Raw genomic sequence first — 27,174 nt, forward strand, 5'->3', positions numbered from 1 at the left:
GAAAAATTATGTTATATATTTCGAAACGTATGTAAATTATGTTACACTCATTATTATATTGAGAATGTCATAATTAATATACAATCTAATATCAAAACACCATATTCTATTCATATAAACTTTTATAATAATCTATTAAATATTAGAATTGGCTAATAATAGATTATTAGAAAAGTTTATACCTAATAAAAAAATAAAAAAAAAACAAGTTTCAACATATCGTTTCATTCATTTCAGAAGAAATAAAATAACACGAAAAGAAAGCTTGGATAAACAAATGCAAGATTATTACTTGAGAAATTGCTTCCTGATAAAGAAAATTTCAGTTTGAACACAGAAATGTTGCGAGAAAATATTTTTTCTCAGAAGCTCATACAACATTATGAATAGATCTAAATAGGAGAGCATAATCTGATTTTCGTTATTTGGGTTATTTCGTTGCAAAATCACTTTATACGTATACGGTAATCAAATAACACCGAGTCAAGAATTTACGTACTTTTTGAATATGTACCTAAATAATATAACTTTTTGCCTTTTGAATACGATTTTCAGCTTCATACAGCTTCTACGATAATACGATTAAGTTCTTGCTTTTAAGATATCTTTTAATGTGGACTTACCCGATTGAATTATATCCAAAAGAAGTACTGCGCTAGCTTGCGATGCTATGAGCTTTAGGGCAATGTAGTTTATATTGTTGGTTGGTATAGTAGTTGTTGCCTGAACCGTCACTATTCCATTTGATATAGTTGCCGTGAAGTAGTCTGCATAATCTTTAATAGAAAATATTTTGAAATAAATGGATTTGAAGGATCAATTAATGAATGTTTTTGAAGGGAGTTCATTCAATAATATTTGTAGTATTTGTATTAATATTTTTACTTTATAATGTATCCATATATAGTAATTATTCAGTAATATACGAAGATTTCTTTCGGTATTAAATTTAATTTAATTTAGAGTTTCTCCTATGTGAAACGATTGATACTATCATTATCATTAAGATTACAAGTTTTCTTTATTTATTGTGGGGAGACTTTAAAAAAAGGCAGCAAAGCTTACCTCCTGATACTGTTATCTCTCCACTATATCCATGTATCGCTATAGTCTCATGAGTTACGACATTTTCTTCTAAACGCCCCGAGTATAATACTTTGTCAAAAGTTACATCCTGTTCAATTGGTGTGTCTGAAAATTAATTGTCCAATTTGTTTTTGAGTTATTTTATCACAATATTAAGATTCAGAAAATCTTACAATATTTAGAGAATCCACAGTTTATTAGACTGTTAAATAGATGTCTCGTCTTATTATAATTATTGCACATACGTTGAGGTTTTTGAAATATGTTCTTACCTGGCTTGGCAATATCCAAAATAAGTACAGCGCTTTCTTGCGATGCTATGAGCTTTAGGGCAATGTAGTTTATATTGTTGGTTGGTATAATAGTTGTTGCTTGAACCGTCACTACTCCATTTGTTAAAGATGCAGTGAAGTAGTCTCCATATTCTGTAACGGAAAGTCAAACACGATTTTAATGTTTTAGAGATCATTAATAATTTTTGTGTAAAAGTAATAAATATTCAACGAAATTGAGCTTAAATATTGTTCTAGATACATATTTTTCATTTTGTGCATAAACGTTATCTATACATTAAGTTGATTATGCAACCTGTTCTAGTTCTATGGCACAGGTACATCGAAATTCTCTCTATTATTAAATTTTATATCGCTGGGATTTTCCCCTTTGTAGTACGATTGATAACATCCTTAACATATAGATTAAAAGTTTGTATTCATTGTATTTGCTATTGAAAAATACTGTTTTATCTTTGGAGCATCATCATACATCGATATTAATAAACATTATACAATAATACATTGTAAATTATCATTGTATTGGAGTAATTTATGTGTACCTACACGAAATATGTTAGCAAAGCTTACCTCCTGAAACTGTTATGTCTCCACTGTATTCATGTATCGTTATAGCCTCATGAGTTACCACATTTTCTTCTAAACGTCCCGTGTACAATACTTTGTCAAAAGATGCATCTGGTTCAAGTGGCGTGTCTGAAAAATCAATTATCTTTGAAAACATAATGGATTTGTCCTAAAAGTTATAATAATACCACAGTATACATAATAGTAGCTAATAATAGTTTTGTATACTTCCTATATTATCATTAATTTCTCCATTACGATAATGAAACAATAGAAGGGCTATAATTAATAAGGTGAAACTTGAATAAATTAGCCTTGATTCTGGGTTATCGATGTTGTGATAAGATATAAAAAAACCACATAAATATATATCGATATACATAGATATCCGGAAACAAAAGAATAAATAGGGTAATTACGTTGTAATATTTTAGATAAAAAATTATAAATATTGTTATTTGCAGTTCTAATTTGCATAAGTATAAGAATGAATGAATGATTAGAAATGAATGAGAAGTCTATAAAGATTAAGGATTGGTATCGCGTGAGAAGTATTAATAATGTCAATCGTCATATTAATTAATTTATAAAATAAATAAATAAAATAAAGTAACTAGGTCATTTTTTATGAATATTCCAAGTGCAAAATTTTTTTAACTTTTTTATGAAAGTATGAAATATTATGTAATGTTGTTAAAATAGTATACAGCTATAACAAATAGTTGGTACATTTTATAATTATGTAAAAATTCATTGCTGTGCGTTTTTCGCGCTGTCGCTCCAAAATACCTATCTAGATCGATTTAGCTAATTTTGAACTTCAAATATGTGTGGAAATTAAGGTAAGGTTAAAATAATTAATGTAAAACAGTTTAGATATATGAAGATGATAAGAAATTAACCGAGTATTAATAGTTAAACATAAAAATATTTACATATTTATTTATATTTTAAAATAAGATAAGATAAAAATGTTCATCCTTATTCAATTGTCTAAAAATGTTCTAACAGACCTTGATGTGTATTTATTGAAAAGGTCATTTGACCAGATTACTTCAAACATATAAATTCAAATGAAGTACCTACCGGTTAGGTACATAGTTCCCATCGAGTTCATAATAAAATACATAATATTTTATGCACCGATTCTCTTTGTAGAACATGTTTCATAAAACTCTATTTCATTGTTTTTTTTTTCATTTCTATATACAGTTACAGATACTATACTAGATATACAGATAATACTATACTAGATATACAGTCCCAGGGCGATAAAATCTATTTTTGATGTTTCAATAACAAATTGGTCTCACAAAGAAGTTTTCATCATTTGAACATCATTTCGTTTAGGGCCGATTTTTCAATCCCGAGATAAACAGTCTAATAACTACCCATCGAATAGATTTATTCAATTGTATATCTAACTCATAACGGCTCGCCTATTTTTCAATTGTGATTTATTTGATGAATAACTATCTGACCAAATATTTCCATATTGGCAGCTCTGCTCTCGGAGTGGCGAAACAAACATATTAAATTAGTCAGGTTAGAGCGGGATAGAGTCAACTCTTGCAATTTGTCAACAACCGTCATTATGACTCACGTCAGGAGTGCATTTTAAGTTTATCTTGTGTTCTATGATTGTTGATTATTGTTTTGATTCGAGTAAAGAGTTTTGATTAAATTTGTGTTTAAATTTATATATTTTACGATGGAAACGACATAAAGGCAGCGTTCGGCAAATTTTCAATGGCATGGTCATCAATACTACCAAAAACATCAATTTCAATATGATTTTAGTTGATAATAATTATATAGAAAGAGGCTTAATTGTTAATAATTCTATGCTCTATGTTATTACATACGAAAATATCCCAAATTTGACGCGTCAGTTGTCAAATCAAACGCCTATTCGTCGAATAGCGCGCTATCTGGCCGTTGGAGCGGCAAATAGATTTATTCATCAAATAACGTAGTTATTCGATAGATAAGTCCTATTCGTCTATTGAAAAATTGAATATTTTGTTAACTGAAGAATAAAGTCTATCTAGCTCTTTATCTGGGCATTGAAAAATCGGCCCTTAAAGAAACAAGCCAGTAAATCATACAGCAGTAAATAATATTATCAAAAGAAAGTTGATAATGACATTATGGAAATATACATAATGAAAGCTTGAAAATATTCCAAAACAATTATCTCGCACGATTACAATCTTTTTATAACGTGCATTTCTTTGACAAAGATACAATTTTACCAAGAATTGAACGAATAAAAATATGAGTAAGAAGTAAGTATAATCGGGAAACTTATACTGTATTTTGACATATTTAAATTTAATATTATCTACTATATAATATAAATGAATCGCCAAATATAATCGCAAAACTCGAGAACAGCTGAACCGATTTCGTTAATTCTTTTTTTATAATATTCCTTGAAATACGAGGATGGTTCTTATGGAGAGAAATCGTTAACATGTTCCACGGGCGAAGCCGGGGCGAACCGCTAGTTAGAAATAAGATATGTCTTCATGTTTACCTGTTGGAAGCTGTATTATAATAGTAGACGAAGTTCCCGCTGTATTTTCTCTGTCTCCTCTAAGAATGAGATATATTTGATTTTCTCTTAAAATTTCTGCAGTCAGTTGTGACTTAACTTCAAACGTTATTTCATTTCCAGAGTAGTTCAAGTCGAAATAGTTTGAGTATTCTGAAAATAAGTAATCATTGAAAATTAAACAATGGTACGTTTTTATTTGAGTCAGTAAGGTACATAAATGTACCAACTTTACTGCCTGAATTAAAAACGCACCATTCTAAACTCAAAGTCAAATTTATTTATTAAATTAGACTTTTTTTAGAAGCACTTTCGTCATTACATATTTTTAACATTTATAACCACCGATTCGGAAAACAGTAGGTAGGTACATTGAGATAATATTATTATGGAGCAGACACCACGAACAAAATCTGTGCGCCAAGCGCGGCGGCGCGGGGCGCGCGAATGACGGCTAGACAGTCATAGATTATACGATGTCACTGACTCACCGCTATAGAGGCGACACTTTGTTTCATTCTGTCTATTTTATTGGGTGCCACTCCTTACATGCACGTTGACTTGAAATTTTCTTTGTACTTACTTAATATTTATTTTAGGTATAAACTGACTTTACTACGCGGGGCTAACAATATCTGGCATATAATATAGGATGATGTAAATAGTGACGTCATATGGAATAATTTAATTTTTTTCGTGTTTTAGGTACAGTCAGGGCTACGGGAAGTTTTATTCCTTACAAATTGAGCCTTTTTTAGAAAAAAAATAATTTTTCCCTTTCTTCACGGCCCAGACATGGAAACCTTGAATAGAAAAAATATTAATTACTTATCTCTGAACTAGTGGTCCACCCCGGCTTCGCCCGTGGCACATATTTCGCAATAAAAAGTAGCCTATGTTCTTTCTCAGGGTCTTAAGATTGTCTGTGCCAAAGGAGAATGCCCATGAAAGTATGGACCACAGTACAGTGTTGCGTCAATGCCAGAGTGGTTTTGGAGGGTTCTTCGATATTCAAAAGATTTTTACCAATTGATTTTTTTGTGATAAAAACAGGGGTTTTCAAGATATTGAGAAAAATGTGAAATAACCTCAAAACTTAAATAACCCCGATTTAGTTAGGTTTATGTGTGATTTAAGTAACATTTTATCGTCCAAAGGTTATTTTTCGATTAACATATTTAATCTATGCGTAGAGCTTATGCTTTCAGACAAAGTCTATCTGTTCATCGGCTAGTGTAGGTAGGCACCAGAAATCTTCCGGGACGGATTTCAAGAAAACCTAAATATATACTTAAAAAATGCCAATTGAGTTTTTATTCGGTTTACATGTTGTTGTTGTTGTTGTTGTTGTTTGAATCATTTTTTCACTACTTATTCGAAGAAAGAAACAAATAAGAAATAACTGGTTACCTACCAAGCTATGTCATAATAATATTTTTTTTTTATATATACATATTTATATTATTTTACATCACTATCTTTGTTAAAACAACCTACAGTGTATAAACAATACCTTAAAGAGTGTTGATTTTTTTTGTAATTCAATGAAAACAATAATCGATATTAATACATTTAGCTATTTACCATAGTAAATGTAATAAGTTACCGCTTGGTTACCGTGGTATTACTGGTAATGGACACTAAATCTATAATAACGGATCTAAACAATTACATGTCTTATTAGATTTTACAAAACATTCCCTGTTCAAAATATATTTTCCGATGGTAAGAAGGCCTCTAAATTGCCGAGATTTTTTTTAATAGTATTGTTGTCTTGATGCATGAGAAAAACCAGTACCAAAAATGGGCATTCTCCTTTCATCAAAATCGGTCCAGTAGTTTATGAGCCTATTAATTACAATCAAACAAACAAACAAAGTTTTCCTCTTTATAATATTAGTGCAGATAAATAAATAATAATTCAATTATACGTTCAAGTCGCTTATACAATATCAATTAAAAACTTGATTAAAATCAATTAACAAAAAAAAATTGGTGATTGCGTAATTGATTTTCATATTTCATGATTTCACCTTTTTCAATTAACAACCAGTCTATGCTTTTCTAAATATGTAAAATTATTATTTTATACTATAAAAATATACGCCAGCAAATATTACTAACAACACTTATTTCATGCCCAATGTCATATCTTAAATTTTTAATCTATGACAAAATGTCGCCCGCCAAAAATTTTGCTCTAACTAAGTTTTAAAAATTATTATCTAGTTACTTACTGATGAAAAGTTATTCCTTTGCACTTTTCCGTATTCTTTGTATTATTTGTGCAATATCGTAACACACACGTAGGCATATTTGATACGTTTCACTTTAAAACGAATAAAAAATGAGCGTGACGTTCGCGCCAATGAGCAAGCAAGCGACTGAGTGCAGTTACGCCACATGACGTATGTTGAGTGGAACATAAGTGATGTAGGCGGTATCGTCTCCATATTAATATTATCTCAATGGGTAGGTACCTATCTATGGAGAAGAACCGTCAAGAAACTTCATAGTTGCTCTTTTAAAATCATGTCAATATTACAATTCAATTTACATTGTTTCTTGAGTCATCAAAGCGGTTAGAAAAACTTATCAAAATAAATATTTCAGTAGAAATATTATCTTATCTTATCTACCAGCATAATAAACGAAAGTTTTTGAGGATGGATGTAAGTATGTTTGTTTCCCTTTCAGTCGTCGTTCGTTAGTGAATCAGAATAGACGTGTATTACTTTTTACTATAAAGTGCTTTGCGATTTTAATAATTATTTACATGATAATAAGAATTCAAGTTGCATAATTAGTGTTTGGTATTTATATCATTTCAATTTACGTTCGAAACACAGCGAGCGTTTCAAGCGGGAGCAAGACAATTGCAATTTTTTGTCCTGCACGCACCGTAGAACGACTCATATTCGTGCACAAATTATCCATTGCGGAGTAAATATGAGTGTACGCAGATCGCCAACACGTTTAACCAGCAGTGGTGCAGTGGGTACTGCCGGTGGATCGCATCCCGATCTATCGAAGCTAAGTTCGTTTTCAACGAGTTCTACGCCAACTGATACTCAAATCACTTACAGAAAACGGAAACAACCGCTAGAACAAGATTGCAGATGTAGTGATGATATGAAGGATATTCGCTCGGAGTTGAGCCGTATTAGTACATTACTTGAAAAATATGTTTGCTCAAACGAACAAATAATAAACAAAATTCATGAAAACATTTCTGAGGTAAAAACACAAATTACCGAAATTAAATCGTCCAACGAACAATCCTTGAATTTAATTCGCCAAAATACGAATCAAATCAATGAAATTAAGTCATCAGCATGTATGATAATTACTGAACAAAACATATTGAAGAGTACTATTTCTCAATTAGAATCCCAGATCAACCAGGGTGAGAGTAAAATAAAATCACTGGAGTTAAATCTTCAATCAATAAATCAGTCATCCAATCCATCGGGTTTTACGTCTAAAAATCAACTACATATAAATGAACACTTAATCAAGGAACTACGAGACAGAAAAAGCCGCGAAAAAAATGTAATTTTTGCTGGTTTCCCAGAATCGACATCTCATCATAACTCAGAGGAGAGGATATCTAAAGACAACTACGAAATTTTAAAAATTACCTCGCTAATAAGTTCAGACCTACCGAAGCCAGTAAAGATATATAGAATTGGCAAGTATTCACCGGGGAAAAATCGTAGAATAAAGGTTTGCTATGACACAATTGAATCTGCTAAAATAATCCTACGTAACAAAAATAAACTACCCAACAATATTAAAGCTTTTAGTGATCAAACGCCAGCTCAGGAAAAATATCTTAAAAGTTTACAGGATGAACTAAACCGTCGCATTGGTGAAGGAGAAACAGATCTCACAATAAAATACGTTAACGGAATGCCTACTATAAAGAAAATTATGTCAAAAAACTAGAAATAAATTTAAAGACAAACAACCAAAATATCAACTCCTACGAAATACTAGACAGCTATGAAAATTTGCAACTCTCCCGATCCAGGCTTAGATTTATATACTTCAATGCGCGAAGCATAAGAAAAAAAGGTAAACTAGATGAAGTAAAATGTATCCTGAGCTCATTAATAAAACCTATCCACGTAATTCTAATTACTGAAACTTGGATAAATTCTGATGCGCAAGCTTCAGAATTAAATATTGATAATTACACACATTATTTTAACTACCGGACTGACGCAAGAGGAGGTGGAGTCTCAGCATACATCCACAACGATTTAAAACACAATCTTATTGAATCACGATACGAGGAAGGGAACAATTACTTATGGATAAGTTTAGAACGATGTAAAATTGATGTAGGCGTTATCTATAAACCGGGCTATACTAACTGTCAAAAATTCCTTGAAATGTATGAATCGCAATTACAACAAAGGCACAGAGCTATTATTTTTGGAGATTTTAATATCGACTTGTTAACAAAAGATAAAAATACCAAACTATACAAATATACTCTTAAGTGTAATGGACATATATTACTCAATAAACTAACTAAAAAATACAGCACAAGAGACTCCTCAAAAAAATCTATCATTGACCATGTAAGTACGAACCTTCAAAATGATAATTTTCATTTCGCAATAATAAACTCATGTATTTCCGACCATAAGCACATATACGTAGAATTAAAAAAATATTTACCCCCAAAAAGTGTTAAAACTCAATATAAAGCAATTAATTACGAAAGATTATCATCCCTGTCTGACTCCATAGTTGATACTGAAATAAATAAAGATTATACAATATTAGAAAATAAAATTAAATCTATTATAGATAAAAGTAAGATTACTAAAACTAAATTTCTAAATCTGCCCCGAAAAGACTGGATAAACAAAGCAATTTTAACAGAAATTAACGAAAGAAATTTATTATGGTCTCAACTAAAAAACAACCCTAAAAATAAAAACCTTCAAATAAAATTTAACACTCAAAAAATAAAGGTAAAAAAATTTATTCAAGACACAAAAGATTCTTATTATTACCAAGAATTTACAAGGAATATAAAAAAACCCAAGAAATTATGGACTTTAGTAAATAAATTAGCTAATAACAAAACTGTAAAATGTACTTTACCTACTAAATTACTTATAAATTCTGAATATATTACCGAGCCAAATGAAATATGCCAGATATTTAATCAATATTTTTCTACAATAGGATCTCGTCTAGCAAATTTAATACCCCTACAATATCAAACCAACTCTTCCTCAACCTTACCTAAATCACCATCAAAAAAGTACGAATTATCCACTTTTGATCCCTGTACACCTAATGAAATTTTAAAAATTATAAATAACCTTAATTCAAACTGTAGTACAGGTCTTGATGGTATTACCACAAAAGCAATTAAATGCATTAAAGAAAAATTAAATCATACCTTAAGCGATTGTTTCAACCAAGCTATAAGTCAAGGACGTTTTCCGGATTCGTTGAAAATAGCGAAGGTAACTCCTATCTATAAGAGTGGTTCAAAATTTGAACCTGGTAACTATAGGCCAATTTCGGTGTTGCCAGTGTTGTCAAAAATATTAGAGAAAATTTTACACACGAGATTAGAAAAATATTTAGACTCATTTAATTTTATTTCAGTGCGTCAATACGGTTTTAAGCCAAAAAGTAACACTCTGTCAGCGACTATAGACCTGACTACTAAAATAAAACAGAACATTGACGCAAAAAATTTAGTTTTGGGAGTATTTATTGACCTACAAAAGGCCTTCGATACCGTTTCTCACGAACTTTTAATAAAGAAATTAGCATCCATTAACATTACTGGTAAAGCACTAGACATGCTGAAATCATATTTAAAAAATCGATCACAAATCGTTAAAATAGATAACTACAATAGCATTCCCTTACCAATTACGTGTGGCATACCACAAGGTTCGATTTTAGGCCCATTGCTTTTTTTAATTTATATTAATAATTTACAAGATTTAAAACTAAATGGTCATCTAACACTTTATGCGGATGACACCTGTCTGTTTTATTTTGGTCCCTCTATACATGACATGATAAAGCAAGCACAAAATGATTTAAATAAATTAAATAAATGGTTTCAATACAATCTACTAACAATAAATATATCTAAAACGTGTTATATTAAATTCAAAGCTCAGAACAAAATTATTCCACCACACGCTCCACTTAAAATTAATGGTGTTGTATTAGAACATAAAACCCACGAGAAATACCTAGGTTTGCGAATCGACAGCTCTCTAAAATGGAATTATCACATCGACCACCTAAAAAATAAATTATCAGCACTTCTTAGATCTCTGCGTAATATCACTTCTTGCATTCCTCATAAATTACGCCACACCATCTACAACACGTTAGTCAAACCTCACCTAATGTATTTAATAGAAGTATGGGGTAGCGCTTACAAAAATAAATTAGCGCCACTACAAATTTTACAAAATAAAATTATTAAAACCATTTTTAAATATCCTTTTTTAACTTCTACAAATAAAATCTACGACGATACTAAAATAATGAATTTAAAACAATTATACTTTTATAATACGTGTATGTTCATCCACAAAGCGCTACATAAAAACATAAATACAAATATAATATTCTCAACATCAAATCGCCACTATCCTAATAGACGAGCTAGCTATCTTGCCCTCCCGAAGATCCGAACGAATTATGGAAGGCGAACGGCAACATACGAAGGAGCACGTTTCTATAACGGATTGCCAAGCAAATTAAAAAGTGTAAACTCATTCATTGTATTCAAAAAACAATTAGCGAAACACATCCTGGAAGACCACACGCTCAAACTTTGAATGCAATGAATGAGTACCTAACCTAAACTTATGTTTATAGTATGTAACTTACTCTAAATTTTTATCTAACGAATGATATTTTTTATAAATACCTATGTTTAAAATTTAAGTTTCTCATGTAAGTGACTTTATGTCTTAATGGGAATAAATGTCTTTAAACCTTTTCACGCGAAAATCACTGAACGGATTTTGATGATATTTTGCAGTGATGTAGCTAACGTACCAGGATAACATAAATAACCTAAAGAAATACTTGTATTAGCCCACGGGATAGTCTGTAGGTGAAACTGCGCGGAACCTAGTATATGAGCGTTTATGTTTTGTAAAGAATATAGCATCTGAACTTTATCCACTTCATAAATATAATTAAACTATCATCTATAATTAAGGTAGTTAAAAAGTTTAATATATTCATTCTATTTTTAACAAAAGAAACAAAGAAATGATGTACATCAAACGTTTTAGGTGTGCTTTTCTTTAAATTTTAAACAAACTCTAGAGAATATAAAATGAAGAAATAGGTCATCCTTTCAACGCAGTAAAAAAATATTTTAACTTTCTGCAATATAAAAGAAAGCAGATAAAGCGTACTTACGCCCTTCAAAAGAGAATTTCACTTCATCATCATATCCTTGTCTTAAATAAATTCTGTCTTCGCTTATTAATGTATGCTCAGGCGTGTAATTAATCATATAAAATGTTCTCGAGAATATTAATTCTTCAGGCAATAGGAATTGTTCATTTGCGGTGATGCGAACTGTGGCTGTTTGGCTTAGCGGTGGATCGCCGGTTTGATCAACATCCTGTATCCATACAATATTATTAATTCATTTTGAATTTTGTTAACAAATGCATACTAATATTATAGAGCTAATATACAAGCCAATGCATACTAATATTATAAAGTTTACTAGCGTTCCGCCCCGGCTTCGCCCGTGGTACATATTTCGCAATAAAAGGTAGCCTATGTTCTATCTCAGGGTATAAAGATATGTTTGTTTGATTGAACACGCTAATTTCATGTACATTTATTTTACAAGGTCCATTAGAAGAATTATTTCAATGCTAAAAGCCCATTTATCTAGGAAAGCTATTATCAGCACGCTATGACCAATAAGAACGAAGCAATGCGGGTAACACCGAGGGACACAGCTATCTTTATAGTATAGAATAATTTGGCAAAAATATAAATACATAGTTAATAATACAATATAATAATTTTTAATAAACTTTTAAACTGTTATTAATATCATACCGTTGCAGTAATATTGAAATTAAGAGATTCCGGTATCGTTCGTATCAACATCTTTGCTCTCAGAACCGCGTTAAATTCTTTCGGAACTGATGAAGATGTATCATAAAATATTTCAAAGTATGGATTGTCCTCGATCGTAAAGTCGACTCTTTGTGTTGTGAGATCTATGTCTCGAGCAATTATTAGATCTTCACATCCAGTTACAGTGAAGCCTGGTGGCAGTGGAGGTATTACGAAAAATTCGTAATTGTCCGATGGAAGGAATCTGGGAGCATTGTTATTCGTGTCAATGATATTTATAATCATAACCTGGAACAAATGTATAATTAATTTACTTATTTAAAAAACAGCAATTTTAGGTTGTTAACAGCATAGATTGTGGGTATGTGAAAAAGGCTCAATATAAAGAATATAAAAAATTCGTAGACTTACCAAAACTGATGACGATCCTCCAGTACAACTGAAGGTGACGGTTACCCCCATACTCTGAGAGGTTTCATATTCCTCATAGTCTTTGAAATTATCTTTAGTGCCAACTATGAAACGTGAATCCCGATACGCCACATCGATATAGGGACCCCGGTTGAGGCCATCGCGGTATGCAATGTTAGTTATACCTATGTATTACAAATATATTTAATTGTAATGGGCCCTCTTCACAATCGAAAGCGTTGGCCCAACAAATGGTCGTCGATGTTTGCCGCCATTACGGCGATCATAGACATTTAGGCCGTCTACAGTCTACACTATTGTGATTGCATCTAATCGCCCAACGTTGCCCATAATACGAATATAAATATTTTTTAAATCAACATTTGAAATAAGAAGTCTAAACATAGCTACGTCACACACGAACTGCTTTGCTTGCTCTATGGAAACCCTCCTGGTGAATAAGTTTTACCAAGGATTGAAAATAAGCCATATAAAAATTACAAATTTCAACAACTTCACATGAAAGTATAAAATATATGTATGAAGTCATAAAGATTGATGATTATTACTGTGATACATGCTTTTACATATCTATCATTGCCTGTCTGTAGATTAAAGAAACAAAAGCATTGGAAAATGTATAGCTTTATAAATGATTTTAATTATATACTTATACTTACTCATAGAATAGAATTTAAAAACTTACCTTGAATATTAGTAGTACTTCTATCGAAAAATGTGCCAATTTGAGTATCTATGACGCTTTGTTCTACTTGTATCAACCAGTTAGTGATACCCTCAATTTGACATCCTACAAAAATAAAAAATCAAAACATTTCATTCGTAGCTTTTAATAAATTATAGTTTCAGGTAATAATGTTGGACTCTTTTTAGCCCCGAATAACAAAAGCACATCTTCGAATATGTTGAATTCGATTAAGGAAATCTAAAACGTAAATTAATTCATTATAAATTATAAAAACTGATTATAAATTATAATATTTATAAAACCTGAACTTCCATACATCCGTTTAATTTTATGAATGTATTAGTTTGTTTGCATTTTTGTTACTCAAATACGCAAAAACGGCTGCACTGATTGTGGATAAGTTTGTTACACGATTACAACTTGTGTCCTAATACTTATTACCTGTCTACGTGCAGAACTTTCTTTATAATATACTATTAATTATTCCTAAGTGTAGTGAAGGAAATAAAGGTATATTCATATTTCAGCTTCGTGCAGATCATCGTCTGTAGTTAGGGATTATCTAAATATCTATTACAAGTATACACAAACATGTGTTTATTTCTTTGATCTAATTCTTGTAAATTTTGATGATATGAATTAATGTTCACATGAAGGTACAATAAATGATTTCGTACTGTTTATTATACATAGGTAATTGTATCATTAATTGATAAGACAACCGATTGTAGGTACGTAAAGATCAAACGTATTGCAGGCTTCTGGAGCTAATGAATAATCCTTTATATAGTGTGTATTTAGGATTTGTTATATGGATACACCACGTGTAGGAAATATCTCAGCACGCCTACTCCATGTTCAGTTCGACGTTATATCATCTTAGTTTTGTTTGAGATAGACCAAAGTACTAACCGCTGCTTAAATAAACAAACTGTAGGGATGTTGCCAAATATATTAAAAGGAAGGTTTTTGGAACCATTTTGGAGTCTAGCTCTGAAGACTTTCATCACAAATATGTACACCGTCACTCAATTCAGTACCTAAGCACCACTTGTACACTTATTATCGATTATTTCAATAAATCACTTTTGATAAATGCGCCAGTACTTGTTAAAGTATAAAGGAATACTAAATATATGTAATTTTTATCATTTCTACCGATATATTATGACGGTCATTGCCTACTAATCTATCGATTGTTATCTTTGCGAGGAAGTAATGCGATAACTCCAATTAAATATCAAATAACGTAGAAAATGTATTAAGAAACTATGTAAGGTATTTTCTTACAAGGATTTATCTGCGCTAATAGGTCTAGAAGGCGATCATTGTTTGTTTTTATTTTTAAAGAGGGGATAAAAATGTATGACGCCTTTAATTTTATTCATAGCAAATGTGAATAAGATGATAATAATGATAAGAACTAATCAATTTTTCAAGATAAAAGATTCTTTAAATTTACACAGCGAAATAAAACAAATTATATCTTAAATCAAAGCACTGAACACTATTGTACCTATAAGCTTTTAGTATGATAATTTATAAATTACTAATTTTCTGTTGCAAATTGCAATTAAACTAAATAGTATTTGAAGCAGCTTACTGCATTATGCATTAGTATGAATAATAATATTATGTACCAAAATGAAAGGTTAATTATTAGGAATGTATCTATAATGAGTATATTCTATAAACTATTTCAATAAAAATGTTGTACTTGTGTTATTAAATTCAGTAGGTACACAAAGGCTTAACACACACGACTTAATACTCTGATGACCCTCGGGCCTCAATAAACATAAATTCATGTTATATTCCCTTTCAGTAGAAATTACATTTGGGCCATCACTGAAAATCATTTTGAGATAACATTGTATTTAAAATCCTTCAAATTACGTTTCATAATTGGTTTTATGAAAGGCGGTGACCTCTCAACCTCCGCAGTGTTTTTATTTAGTTTTTTGTCATTAAGTCCTAAATGGAATTTAATAAAACGCAGCTGTTGGAGACCCCGTAAATGCTACCTTATTTTTAAGTATTTTTAAAGAAAAGCTTAAGCAGCTTGAGCAATATGACGACTGTTGATGGTTTGGCTTTTTTAATAAGTATAATATTTTTATTAGCATTGTATAATGTATAATTTCTGCCAGCAACATATTATTATGGATGATTAATTCGCTTTCTCAGCTTTTAAAAATAAGGAAGTAGGAGATATTTCCTTATTTTTCACATTTTCAAAGTATTATAAAAGAAAAATATGAAGAAAATTGGTGTAATCATTCTAAACTTTTGATGATACCTATGAAAACGTAATAAGATCCTCGTCTTTTCTGAAGTCAGTAGAAAATAGGGATTAAATTCATTTACTATAAACTAATTTGTTTGTTGTATAAGAACTATCGTCATGGGTTCAACAAGGGTTAAACAGTACCAAAGTGAAGACACGTGCATCTATTACAAATAATATGTAAATGCCTGTATGTTACTGCCACTGCCCACTACCCTACTTTTATGACTTCTCGTATATAATATTACTAGCTTACTGCCCGCGGCTTCGCCCGCTTTCTCTAAAACGATTTGAGATTTAAACTATACTATCTCTCAAGTTGGATCGAACTGCACATTGTGTGCGAATTTTATTATAATCGGTTAAGTGGTTTAGGAGTCCATTGAGGACAAACATTGTGACACGAGATTTATATATATTAAGATGTTTGATTTAAAGGCTTTGAAATATCTAATATTTCTCATTAAGGTATCATTTACCTAGATAAGAAGTCACACGCGAACATGTGTTATTAAATATTAAGGACCTTTCCATATTTTAAGCAATGAAAGTAAAAATTTAAGTATGTTTATATGAAGCAAAATCATAAAACCGGAGGATTGGGGTTTATGATCCTGTACCTACCGTTTTAACTATGAGTAGTGTGTATACACTGTAAGCTTTGGATATTAATCTCAATATTTTTCGTACAAAAACATAACATACAAAACTAAAACCTAGCATCCAACAGAGATAGATTGTTACAAGCCTTATTTTATTACCCACAGCATCTCCTTGTCGAACGAACTGAATCTTGTGTAGGTACCTATCTAAGTGTAGGTATAATAATATATTGGTGGTAAGCGTGGTGTACGGTGATATAGTACACTTTAACTATTTATATAATATCATTTTATATAAATCCTAAACCTATTTACTTAGGTTGGCTACATATTTTCAATTTATTAATTAGTATCTATATACATTTTCATTCCTAATAATCAGCAGAGATAATATAAAATAAAAACAGCCAAATTCTCTTTAGGTATTTTTGAATATTGACCCTTAAATAATTACAGACTTACTGTACCTACCTATTAATCTAAAACATATTATATTGTTACTGGGATTGTTGACTTTAAAGTTAGTAAAGGTCACATTGGTGGATATTCTAAACGGGGACAGATTGCCAAAATGACAGTGATTAATTATTAGTAGTAGGGTTCTTATTGTGGAATAGGAATAGCATTATTATGATACATTTTTTGTAATCCTATGAATTAGAAGCCACAATTGACTAAGACTTCGATAGAAGATTGGAGGACTATTAGATGAAACCTTAATAATAAGTAATATTCGTCTATGATATCTTCGCCTTTCTACTGGAGAATATAGTAACTGATTTATATAAAAAGACAATCAATGTATAGATTTTTGATTTATTGCCAATTATCCATATCGTGTATTTCTTCCATACTTTCTTGGGGTTTTCTGTTAACAGTGACATTAAGGGCTAAAAGCTGTTGCATTGGTAAACGAGGCGACAAATTGACCATGCTGGCCCATTGCCCCGTACAAAGTTCCGGAAATTTTAATTTCTTCAAAAAATGGCCCTCCAAATACCAAGGCGATACGCAAGTGGGTGAATAATCCCAGATTTTCATTTCATTTAAGCGCACCCACCTGAAAAATAAAACCATACTTAAATTGAAATAGATGATTTTCTTAAAATAGAATAAAAATAACAAGTAATTTTCCTTATTAAGTCGTTATAAAGCTTCAAGTACATGGCGCGAAATTATGCTTCATACAATTTCTGAACATTCAGCAAACGATTTTTAAACTTGCACAAAAGACTCCCAAACATCAAGGGACAAAAGTTAGTAAATATTTACATACGCTGAAATATAAAGAGCATGACAATCGCAATGCCAAGGGTTGTTCGACAATTTGACATTAGCGAGTTTCGGCATGTAGTCGAGAGTTCGCGACGGCAGCGAGGGGAACATGTTGTTGTCCAAGTATCTGTCAACATACGGAATAAAGCATTTCATCAAATAAAAATGAGTTAGAAACCCCAATTAAAACTTTGTTTGGTCGTTGTTTTATACGAAAGCATTTTCGGATTCATATTGTGTTGATGTGAAATACATTTCATGAAAAGCGTATTAATTACAAAAATTGAGTTATGAAACGGTTTTTTACCTTTTTTATCGTAATGAATGGGAGATATGTCCGTTATAATAAATTTAAATGAATCACTCTGCCTAATTAAATATATAATGCAGCATAAATGTGACTTACAACGTTGTAAGATTTTTAAATGTTGCAAATGTTTTGAAATGAACCTCGTAAATCTGATTATCGGATAAAATCAATGAAGTTAAATTTTCCAATCCCCGGAAAGTGGTGACGTTCAGGAATTTCAACTTATTTTTAGACAAATCGAGTTTTTCGAGGCTGGAACAATTCACAAATGCGTCGTCTGGCAGCTCTTGTAGAAGGTTCTCTTTTAAATTTAAAAATCTCAACGATCTTAGATGCCTGAATTCAAGACCAGTCAACTGAAAAAAGAAACAAGTCCCATTCAAGACTACATTTAAGTACTTAGCTGAGTACGTCAAATGTTAAACATAATACGCAGTGGGATCTTTCTTTTAAAGTGAAACTTTTATTACATCGTCTTAAACTTTTTGGTCTGTGTAGCGCATGTCGCGTGACGCACGATACGTACGATAATTATCGTACAAATACGATAATTTTTAGTTAAATGTCTATAGTGTGAAAAAAAGTTTCACTTTTACCGTGGTTTCATAAAACTACACAACATTTTTTTTAAGTTGTATTAAAATAAACAAACTTTCTTTAAATAAATTATATAGAAGAAAAGCAAAAGCGCATAGTGTTCACTAGTAATTTCCTTCTGGATTCAATACCAATACTTGGTTAGTTGGTAAAGTAGATTGGATTTTCTCCTTGCTCGTTGCTAGTTACTGGCCTTTTTCTTTAAAAGTTGGCACTGACCTATCGCTTATGTAATCGATATTATAAATTAGACACGGCAATGCCGCGGAAAAGGTTTCGAGTTTAATTTGTAGGTAACGATTACAATTTATTATAGTGATATTTCTTTATAAGCCGATTTATATTTTAATGATTTCTTTAAATAAAACGTGATAAATTAAATAAGTGTCTAATAAAACGGAGAGGATAGGACCCTCACGTAAGCGACCCTTATCTATTTACGCCAGAAAAAAGAAATTTATGCATTTAATTTCGACTATCTCGGCGTTTGGTCTACATTATCTTTCTACAAATTAAAACGAATGACGGTACATATTGTAAAGTTGAACAGAATTTATCTTTCAGGAAAAGGGTCAAAATAAAGCTCTTATTAAAAATGTTAACTAGGCACTCTATTGTTTCATAATGAAAGCATTACCATAGCAAAATAAAAAAATATCTATTGGCCTGGTATAAATCAAATACATATTTCGCAAATTCATGAATATAAATTTACTTACGCTCATTAAATTATTGTTCGACAGATCCAAAAACGTCAAACAGAAGAGATTACAGAACAAATTTGTCGGTATAATTCGTAAGTCATTTTTGTCCATTAACAGGGTTTCCAATGACAAAAGGCTTTCGAAGGCTGTGTCTGTGATGTTACTTATCTGGTTGTTTGACAATTTCAATATTTGCAAATTAATCAAATGGAAAGTTCCATTCTGTATTTGTTGTATTTTGTTATTCGATAAATCGAGAATTAATAGGGAACGTAATCCGAGGAACGTGTCTGATGGTACGTAAACAATTTGATTATTCGATATATCAACAGTTTCTAAGTATGTATTGTTGGCAAATAATCGCTCTGGTAGCGTGTACAAAAAATTGTTTGATAAATCAACGTGAAAGAGCTTTTTTGTATATCGGAAAGCCTCACTGTCAATCTCTTCGAGGTAATTTCGTTGTAAACGCCTGCAAAGAAAATATAATCAGTAATTTTCTATCTTTTTTATTAAGGGATTTAGCGTTACATTTATTAATGAAAATATTCAACTTTTACCTTTTTGGATGCTAGAAATGAATAGGTGATATAAAAAGGAAAAATCCATTTTAATTATTTTCAGTAAAGTTGGAAATAATTATTTAAAATAAAACACGAAAAAGTTTTACTTCTAGTGATCAGTTGAATATAGGTACCAATCGTGATTTGTAAATAAATAAATCCCAATCTCATTATTATTAGAAACAGAAGACAATAAAAATCAACATAAGAAATTTGCACCATACTCACAAAATCCTCAAATTGATAAGTGAATCGAAGATTCCAGAAGGCAGGTATTCCACATGATTGTCAAACATATCCAGCTCTGTCAGCGATCGCATTCCTTTGAAGCTTGACTTGTGTAACGTTCGTAATTTATTTGTTCCTAGATCGCTGAAAACGTATAGAGAAGCAGATTTATAATTTCAGATTAAAATTCAGATTTCGTATCTTTTCTATGATAAAATTTGTTGAATTAATAAAAATAGTATTTGATAATATAGACACTTGACTTTTTTCTCGCCTTTTCACGCAAATCTGCTTAGGCAAGAAGCAAAAATTTCATCAGAAGAAATCAATCACATTTCGTAATAGGTATAAGTTTACGTAGTAGGTAGTTATAGCTTAGTCCATGTTACAAAGGCTCTCTTATTTTTGTTTCATAACTCACATTTTCTCGATTGAACCTCTTGTATTCAATCAATATGAATATTGAAGTCGTCAATAAAGACAAAATCTATAAATAATGTGTATCTGTTTTCATCTATAATTCAATAAGCGAAACTGTCTACTAATATAAATGATGTATATTGTAAAAGGTACGTACAACTTTATTTGAGTTATAAAATGGGAGCTATCCGATTCCATCTTGTTCAATTGATTCTACGAAATAGCAATCCTAAACAAATAGAAGTACGATAGCCTAATTGACCATCGCGATACAGCAAATCCAATAGCTCTTAAGGTCCAGATAGTGAATGTGGGTTGAAAGTAATTAATTAAATGAAGAAAAACGAAAAGATCGCTATTATACAAAGAGACTGAAAGTAACTAATTAATTATTTCGTTACTATATTCTTAACAAACGAATACATTTACAAGCTAAGATTTTTAGTGTGAATGGGAATTATTTATAATAATTTTAGGGCCATTATTTCTAATAATAATTCTTTGTCATTCAGTAAATAAAATAAACTAAAATTCTGTAGGAATACCGCTATAAAGAAACAATAATTCTTATTAACAAATGTACAGACTGTACATTGTACAACGCTTAATGATGTGATTATATATCATGTATTTCACGAATCAAGAATTTGAACTGTAACTATAGGCAGTATGTCTAAATGCATAGGTAGTAGTAGTAAAAGTATAACCAACATAGTATAAATATCCACAGGAACAACGAGATCCGCATTCAAGGAAGTAAGTCCTGATCGCCAGCAGTTCAGAGATCGATGGGAAGCGTCACATCTGCAAACACTTTTCGAGCATTGACGCCACCGAGATTGTGATAAGCTTATTGTCCACGCTGCAAGTGAAAGCGATAACAAATGTTAATAAAAATAAAGGGAATATGTTGGCATCTGTTGTCTTAATAGGGATACAGCGTTAGAAGTTGTGATCTTAGAAAGAGCGGAACGTCAATGTAATGATACAGTTTTTACTGGTATGCCTTTGCGATGCCTTGGTGGCACAGAACAGTAAAAAGGTGGTTACCGTTATAAATAATAAACAATCATTACATTGCAACAAGCGCGCAAAATATTTCTTATCTTAAACCTTTGTCTTGTACTATCAAAACAGGAAGATTGTCATATTAGCATTACGCGTAAAATGGCAACTTTAATCGTGTAGAAAGGTGTATGGTCAAATTTGAGGCATCTGATTTTATACATAATAATAATTATTGTATTTTATATTCATAGACCTGTATTTGACTAATACGTGTTTCATAATATGAACTAAATACATCTTTGTTCGTCATCCAAACTTAATTACACCCACAACATAAAACGTATACATTTATTACATACTAATTTATTTTCTTTTATGTCAGTCAGAGAAGTGCCAGCATTCCTCAGTAATGTATGAACCCTTATCGGAATTCCTAGTAGAAGGTCGATATATTACTTGGCGACATTAAAATGAAGTTTTACTTAGAGCCACGCTAGTTATGAAAATTATTCTGCCAACTATTCTTGGGGAATGTGCCTTTTCATGGTAACACATTTTTTGTAAACGAACTTGAACTATTGCTATATATTATGACCTTATAAAATGACAAACTATTAAACGTATGTAACTTTACAAAGCTACGGTCAAACGTTATTTTATATTGATCGTATTTATCCTAATATACTTTGTATACTTATGCGATTTTTCTAGTAATCGTATTTGTTTTATCAATCAAACTCCTAACAAGAGTACACATATTAATTACTATCTTTATTTTAATGTCCTATTGTCAAAGTTTGCTAATCTCTGACATAACATGGAGTCTTAAATCATGGTTAAATCCCATGAGTTGCAGTTAAATGATTTATTACTATGGTACATGGATAGCGTCAAGATAAACACAAACACAGTAACAAAGTTTCAAAGTTATCGCCTTCGCTGGTTTCTGTATTTACCCGCCTTAACTATTATCTAATTATAAATTTATTGTTTTTATCTACGCGGTTATTATTTAAGTATCTCAGCATCTTATTTAGCGATAGATAGAAACCCTTTAGAACGCGATCCATTTATCTCGACGTTTTGAATACAATGAGCTTGGTTCGGTTAAATTATTTCAGAATAAATTGTGTTTAAAATCTATTTGTATATAAATTAAACCTTTATTTTATAATTTTATCTATGTTAAACTTGAAGAAATATATCATATCCGTGTAATTTAAACATTAGTTTCGGCAATTTGGCATTAACACAATATTACTTCACAATATAAAACGGCGTTATTGGTTTTGGCGCCGACTAAACACTGTAATATGTATGAAATAGAAATGAGATTGTATTTGTTACAAATATTTTCAATGCTGGATTAAATTCGTAATAATTATGAGTAAATATCTTTCCAATTATAAGATAGCATCGTTATCAATATATCTACTTCATGAAGAGGATCCAGATTAATAAATGATGTGAAAAAGCTGCATCCGTAAAGTCAATACCATACAATCTGCAAATTATTGTAAAGCTTCAAAAACAAATAAAGAGGCAGCTGTAGAGAATCTCTTATTCCCTCAAATATACATTTCTGGGAAGCAGCATGATAATATATTTACATGCATGATATTATATTGACATAACAGACGTATATGGTTGAAAAGTTGTTTTATTACGCCGAGTTCAAACTTCCGCCACGTAATGATGGCTGTGATTGTGACTTGTGATTAATTAGCTGATTTCCAATTCCACGTTGGATTATACGGGACTGCTTAACATGCTCTAATGCATTCACTTCATTTAACTTTTAAATTACGCACCAGGCAAAATTTGGGCGGTAGAAGTTTTAGGTATAAAGAATAAAGATACTCGCTGGCAGAGTAATGTATTAATCGTTGGCTGGGTAATCTATTAATTATCTAATTATAAGTTAAAGGTTCAAATTACCTAAATAAGTTTAAAGAGAATAAGATCACATGGATAGTACAGTTTACTGCCCCTTAGTTTGTACTGGAATTCTATGTCAAGCTACAATATCACAAAGAACTTATTAAGATAAATAACTAACCAGGTTGTTCAATAGCTCGCAGACGTCGATCCAATTGCCGCCACTTCAAGTCTTCGGCACAAGCTTCATTTCCCGCGTCTCCAGGTTTAGTTTTCCTCGTTAATATTTGGAGTACCTCACAGGGAGTGAGGGAGCATTGTGCCTCTATCTGCAACACTGATTGAACGATTTGTTTTATCTCCGCTTTTGTAAGATCGAATGGAATTTTGCTTTGCTTGCAAAAGGGGATTATTCAATTTCAAGATATCGTTAGCATAGTCGAAATAAACTGTCAAAATACCTAGAATTACAATAGAGGTAGAATTTAAGGTAATTGATGTTCTGATGGTTCAATTAGTGTGTGAATTTATTTCAAAGGTCGCGTCAGGTACGGTTCTATATTTAGATAATTTTCTAATTTGGAGCTCATATCCTGATTTATAACAAAGTAAATGTCAATTTCACGAACGTATATTTAATGATATCCTAATAAATGTATATTAACAATTAATTTTGTGAAATATTCCCGAAACGATTTCGGTTGGTACGCACGACAGCATTCATAATATTAATAATCACTTATTTCTGGTATAAGAAATATTATGTCGAAATATTGAATAGAGGGACAAATCACAATATAATATTACTTTTTCGTTTTAAAAGAGAAAAAATCGTATTACATTTCTCTTCCTCCCAGTAATAATATTACAGTGTATATAATACTTAATAGTATTATATATATTACATCTTTTGAACCTCAAAGCCTTACAGAATAAACTTCTGTAGCTTGAAATTCATAACTTAAGCGAAATTCCAAAAAGAGCAACTGTGAGAACGGGAAGTTATCTGTAGAGATTACGCTTTAAATATAAAAATGCTGAATTCTGGAAAGAGTACCTACAGCAGTAAGTTTTAGTGAAAGCAAATCCATTACTTTAATTTGTATTATGGTATAAAATATATTAAGCTATGGATTGTCATCGTCCTTTTGGACAAAAATCCCTGAATAAACAATACAAAAAAAAATAGCTAGGATTTCTAGGAAATTAGTGGATATCCGGCTTTATATGTATTTCTCTCTAAGTATGGAAGAATTTAATAAATATTCATTAGCATGCATTCCTTATTATATTACGTAAAGTTGATTGATGGATTATCAGTTAAATGGGTCCATTCTTTAACATGATTGATAACGCGAGATACTCATAACTTCTATACTTTTTTATAATTAATATAGAAAACCGTTTAATGAAAAGGATCAGAAAACGAGCTTGTACCTTATTAGTCAAAAAGTAATGTGCTACGGACAATAGAAGATTGTGACTCAGATAATTGCTTTCTTTTGTTACTATGCCGTTTCGTTTCTAATTGGTCTTAAACGAAGCTTTTCACTGCTTTAAGTGGAAACGTTACAACAAAATACTAAATACATCTTTTCTCTTTACACGGCTAATCTAACAGACTAACAAATAATAGAAGTTAAGACATAACACCTATGTTTCACGAGGTAATTATGTGTGCATTTTGAGTCTCTTATTTTTGGATATTTATATCGAATATTATAAAGTTTTACTTCGGATTATTAAATAGGTATATTATGTTTTAATTAAATTAGAAATAATAATCTAAATTGTGCTCTCTTTAAACGTTTTATTCATAAGCACTAAAATTATTTTGATAAAACAACTTTGAAAATTTACAAAACACTATCTCATTGATCTCAAAGCTCTTTACCAGAGTTTCAAAGGAATTAGTAATTCTAAATCATAAAATATAGTAGATAGTATTTCGTATACATTTACATGGTACTGAGTAGGTACGCACAAACCACAAGTTTTAAAATATACCTATTGAGTTTGTAAAAGCCTTTAATTAATTATTCACCATTACTATTAAGTATTTAACATTATCTGCACCGTATATTCTTAGATTGCTAATTTTACACCAAACGGTTCTTACACTCTTAAAAAAGACCCTCTTAAATATTTACGATATATGAACGTAAAATACGTACCCAATAAAGCGAGAATTTGTAATGTTATGAATAACCTTGAAATTTTCATGTTACTTTTCAGAAAATTACATCTGTCCTTACACAACAACAAGTCTGACCGCGAGATACTACTGTATACTATGTTTAGTTTAAATTGCTTTTCTGAATGAGACACATGCAATACAATATTGTGACAATACACAATAATAGAATATCTAAAAATAACCACGCAATAAAATGATTTTCGGAATGTTATGACTGCACCAATGTATCTTTAAAAGTTGGTTTTCTTGCTCAAAATTTCCTCTCCGAACTTTCTTTTTTTTTCAAAATTATTTCACACTCAAATGCCTTTGAATTATTGCAAATTGCAAATTTTTCACGTGAATGCTTAGATGATGTCGCAAAATTTGTGTATAGTCATGATCTCATCGTTTAAAAGTGGTGCAAATATATTGAAATAATATTTTTACAATACGAATAGGATTATCGATTTTGCATACGGGTTGTATTCCGTGGTCTCTGTATTTAGTTTTATCGCTCGAATAAACCATTCATATTTTTGGAGGACAAAACAAATAAATATGTGTGCATTGTTTGCCTTTTGTTTAGTCCCGTCCACGATTTTATTACAATTGTATAATTAACCAGTTAACTGAATTGATTGTGTCCGCTTGTAGAGGTTTCGATAGGAATCTATTTAAATATCTTATACAAGAACAAATCGCTAATACAAACCTTTTCTTAAATATCTTGTAAAATGTCTATGTCGATTACAAAATTAAACATTTAAGAATAAATAGGTACATAGGTATTAAAACGCTTTTATATTTGTTTTCGACTATGTACTGCTAACCGAATTCTACATCTTTAATTCAGAAAGATAAATACGGCTACAAAATCTTAGCTTTCCCCAATATAATATTCACAAACTATGAATGTCTATGATATACTGCTCAGATATAAGATATAATCGCAGGTGATATTAGAAGCTTCTCCGATAAATACGAAACATTATTCATAAAGATTTCGAGAAACGCTATCACAAAGCTCTCATTTCTACTTTCGGAAAGTTTCCAATAAATTGTATGTTTCGGGGATATTGAATTTATATCCCAACTGTCAAGGTGAGTATATTCATGTAATCCAGAGATTTAACTTAACATGCTTTATTACCTTATGTTTTGAGCGCTGAAAGGAAATCATTTTTAGATTTCAAAACTGTTCAGGAGTTTGTCTATTGAAATTTGATTTCTTGTTCAATCAAATCAAATATTTCTATAAAATAATGCAGTACCTACCTACTTAACTGCACATGCAGTTTTTTGGTTTTTATTTTCTTCTTTCTTTTATATTTCTTTTAATAATATCTGTGTCTATGCTGTGTCTATAATAGAATAGAATAATACGA

General features: G+C 30.8%; 2 protein-coding genes across 2 annotated transcripts in view; both read right to left on the reverse strand.

The window, feature by feature from the left end:
- The window catches only part of LOC123692650, a 30,054-nt gene extending 15,208 nt beyond the window's left edge, over positions 1–14,846 (reverse strand). Inside the window, exons 1-10 of the mRNA XM_045637420.1 lie at positions 14,651–14,846; positions 13,736–13,840; positions 13,030–13,214; positions 12,598–12,906; positions 11,938–12,145; positions 4,486–4,656; positions 1,950–2,075; positions 1,359–1,511; positions 1,066–1,191; positions 624–776 (exon numbers count right to left, since the gene is read on the reverse strand). Coding sequence (XP_045493376.1) covers positions 624–776; positions 1,066–1,191; positions 1,359–1,511; positions 1,950–2,075; positions 4,486–4,656; positions 11,938–12,145; positions 12,598–12,906; positions 13,030–13,214; positions 13,736–13,840; positions 14,651–14,717 — 1,603 coding nt within the window. The 5' untranslated portion in view covers positions 14,718–14,846. The remainder of the gene's footprint in view (positions 1–623; positions 777–1,065; positions 1,192–1,358; positions 1,512–1,949; positions 2,076–4,485; positions 4,657–11,937; positions 12,146–12,597; positions 12,907–13,029; positions 13,215–13,735; positions 13,841–14,650) is intronic.
- A 2,583-nt stretch (positions 14,847–17,429) lies between these two features.
- On the reverse strand, positions 17,430–25,889 carry LOC123692770 (carboxypeptidase N subunit 2-like). The gene is made up of 8 exons (XM_045637558.1): positions 25,785–25,889; positions 23,792–23,947; positions 21,436–21,586; positions 20,305–20,448; positions 19,529–19,985; positions 18,309–18,568; positions 17,904–18,029; positions 17,430–17,687 (listed from the first exon to the last, which is right to left on the reverse strand). The coding sequence occupies exons 1-8, from the start codon at positions 25,831–25,833 to the stop codon at positions 17,444–17,446; spliced, it is 1,587 nt and encodes a 528-aa protein (XP_045493514.1). The 5' UTR covers positions 25,834–25,889; the 3' UTR covers positions 17,430–17,443.
- Between the last annotated feature and the right edge of the window lie 1,285 nt (positions 25,890–27,174).

Source organism: Colias croceus, chromosome 6 (genome assembly GCF_905220415.1).
Source record: "Colias croceus chromosome 6, ilColCroc2.1".
In the NCBI taxonomy this organism is placed as follows: Eukaryota; Metazoa; Arthropoda; class Insecta; order Lepidoptera; family Pieridae; genus Colias; species Colias croceus.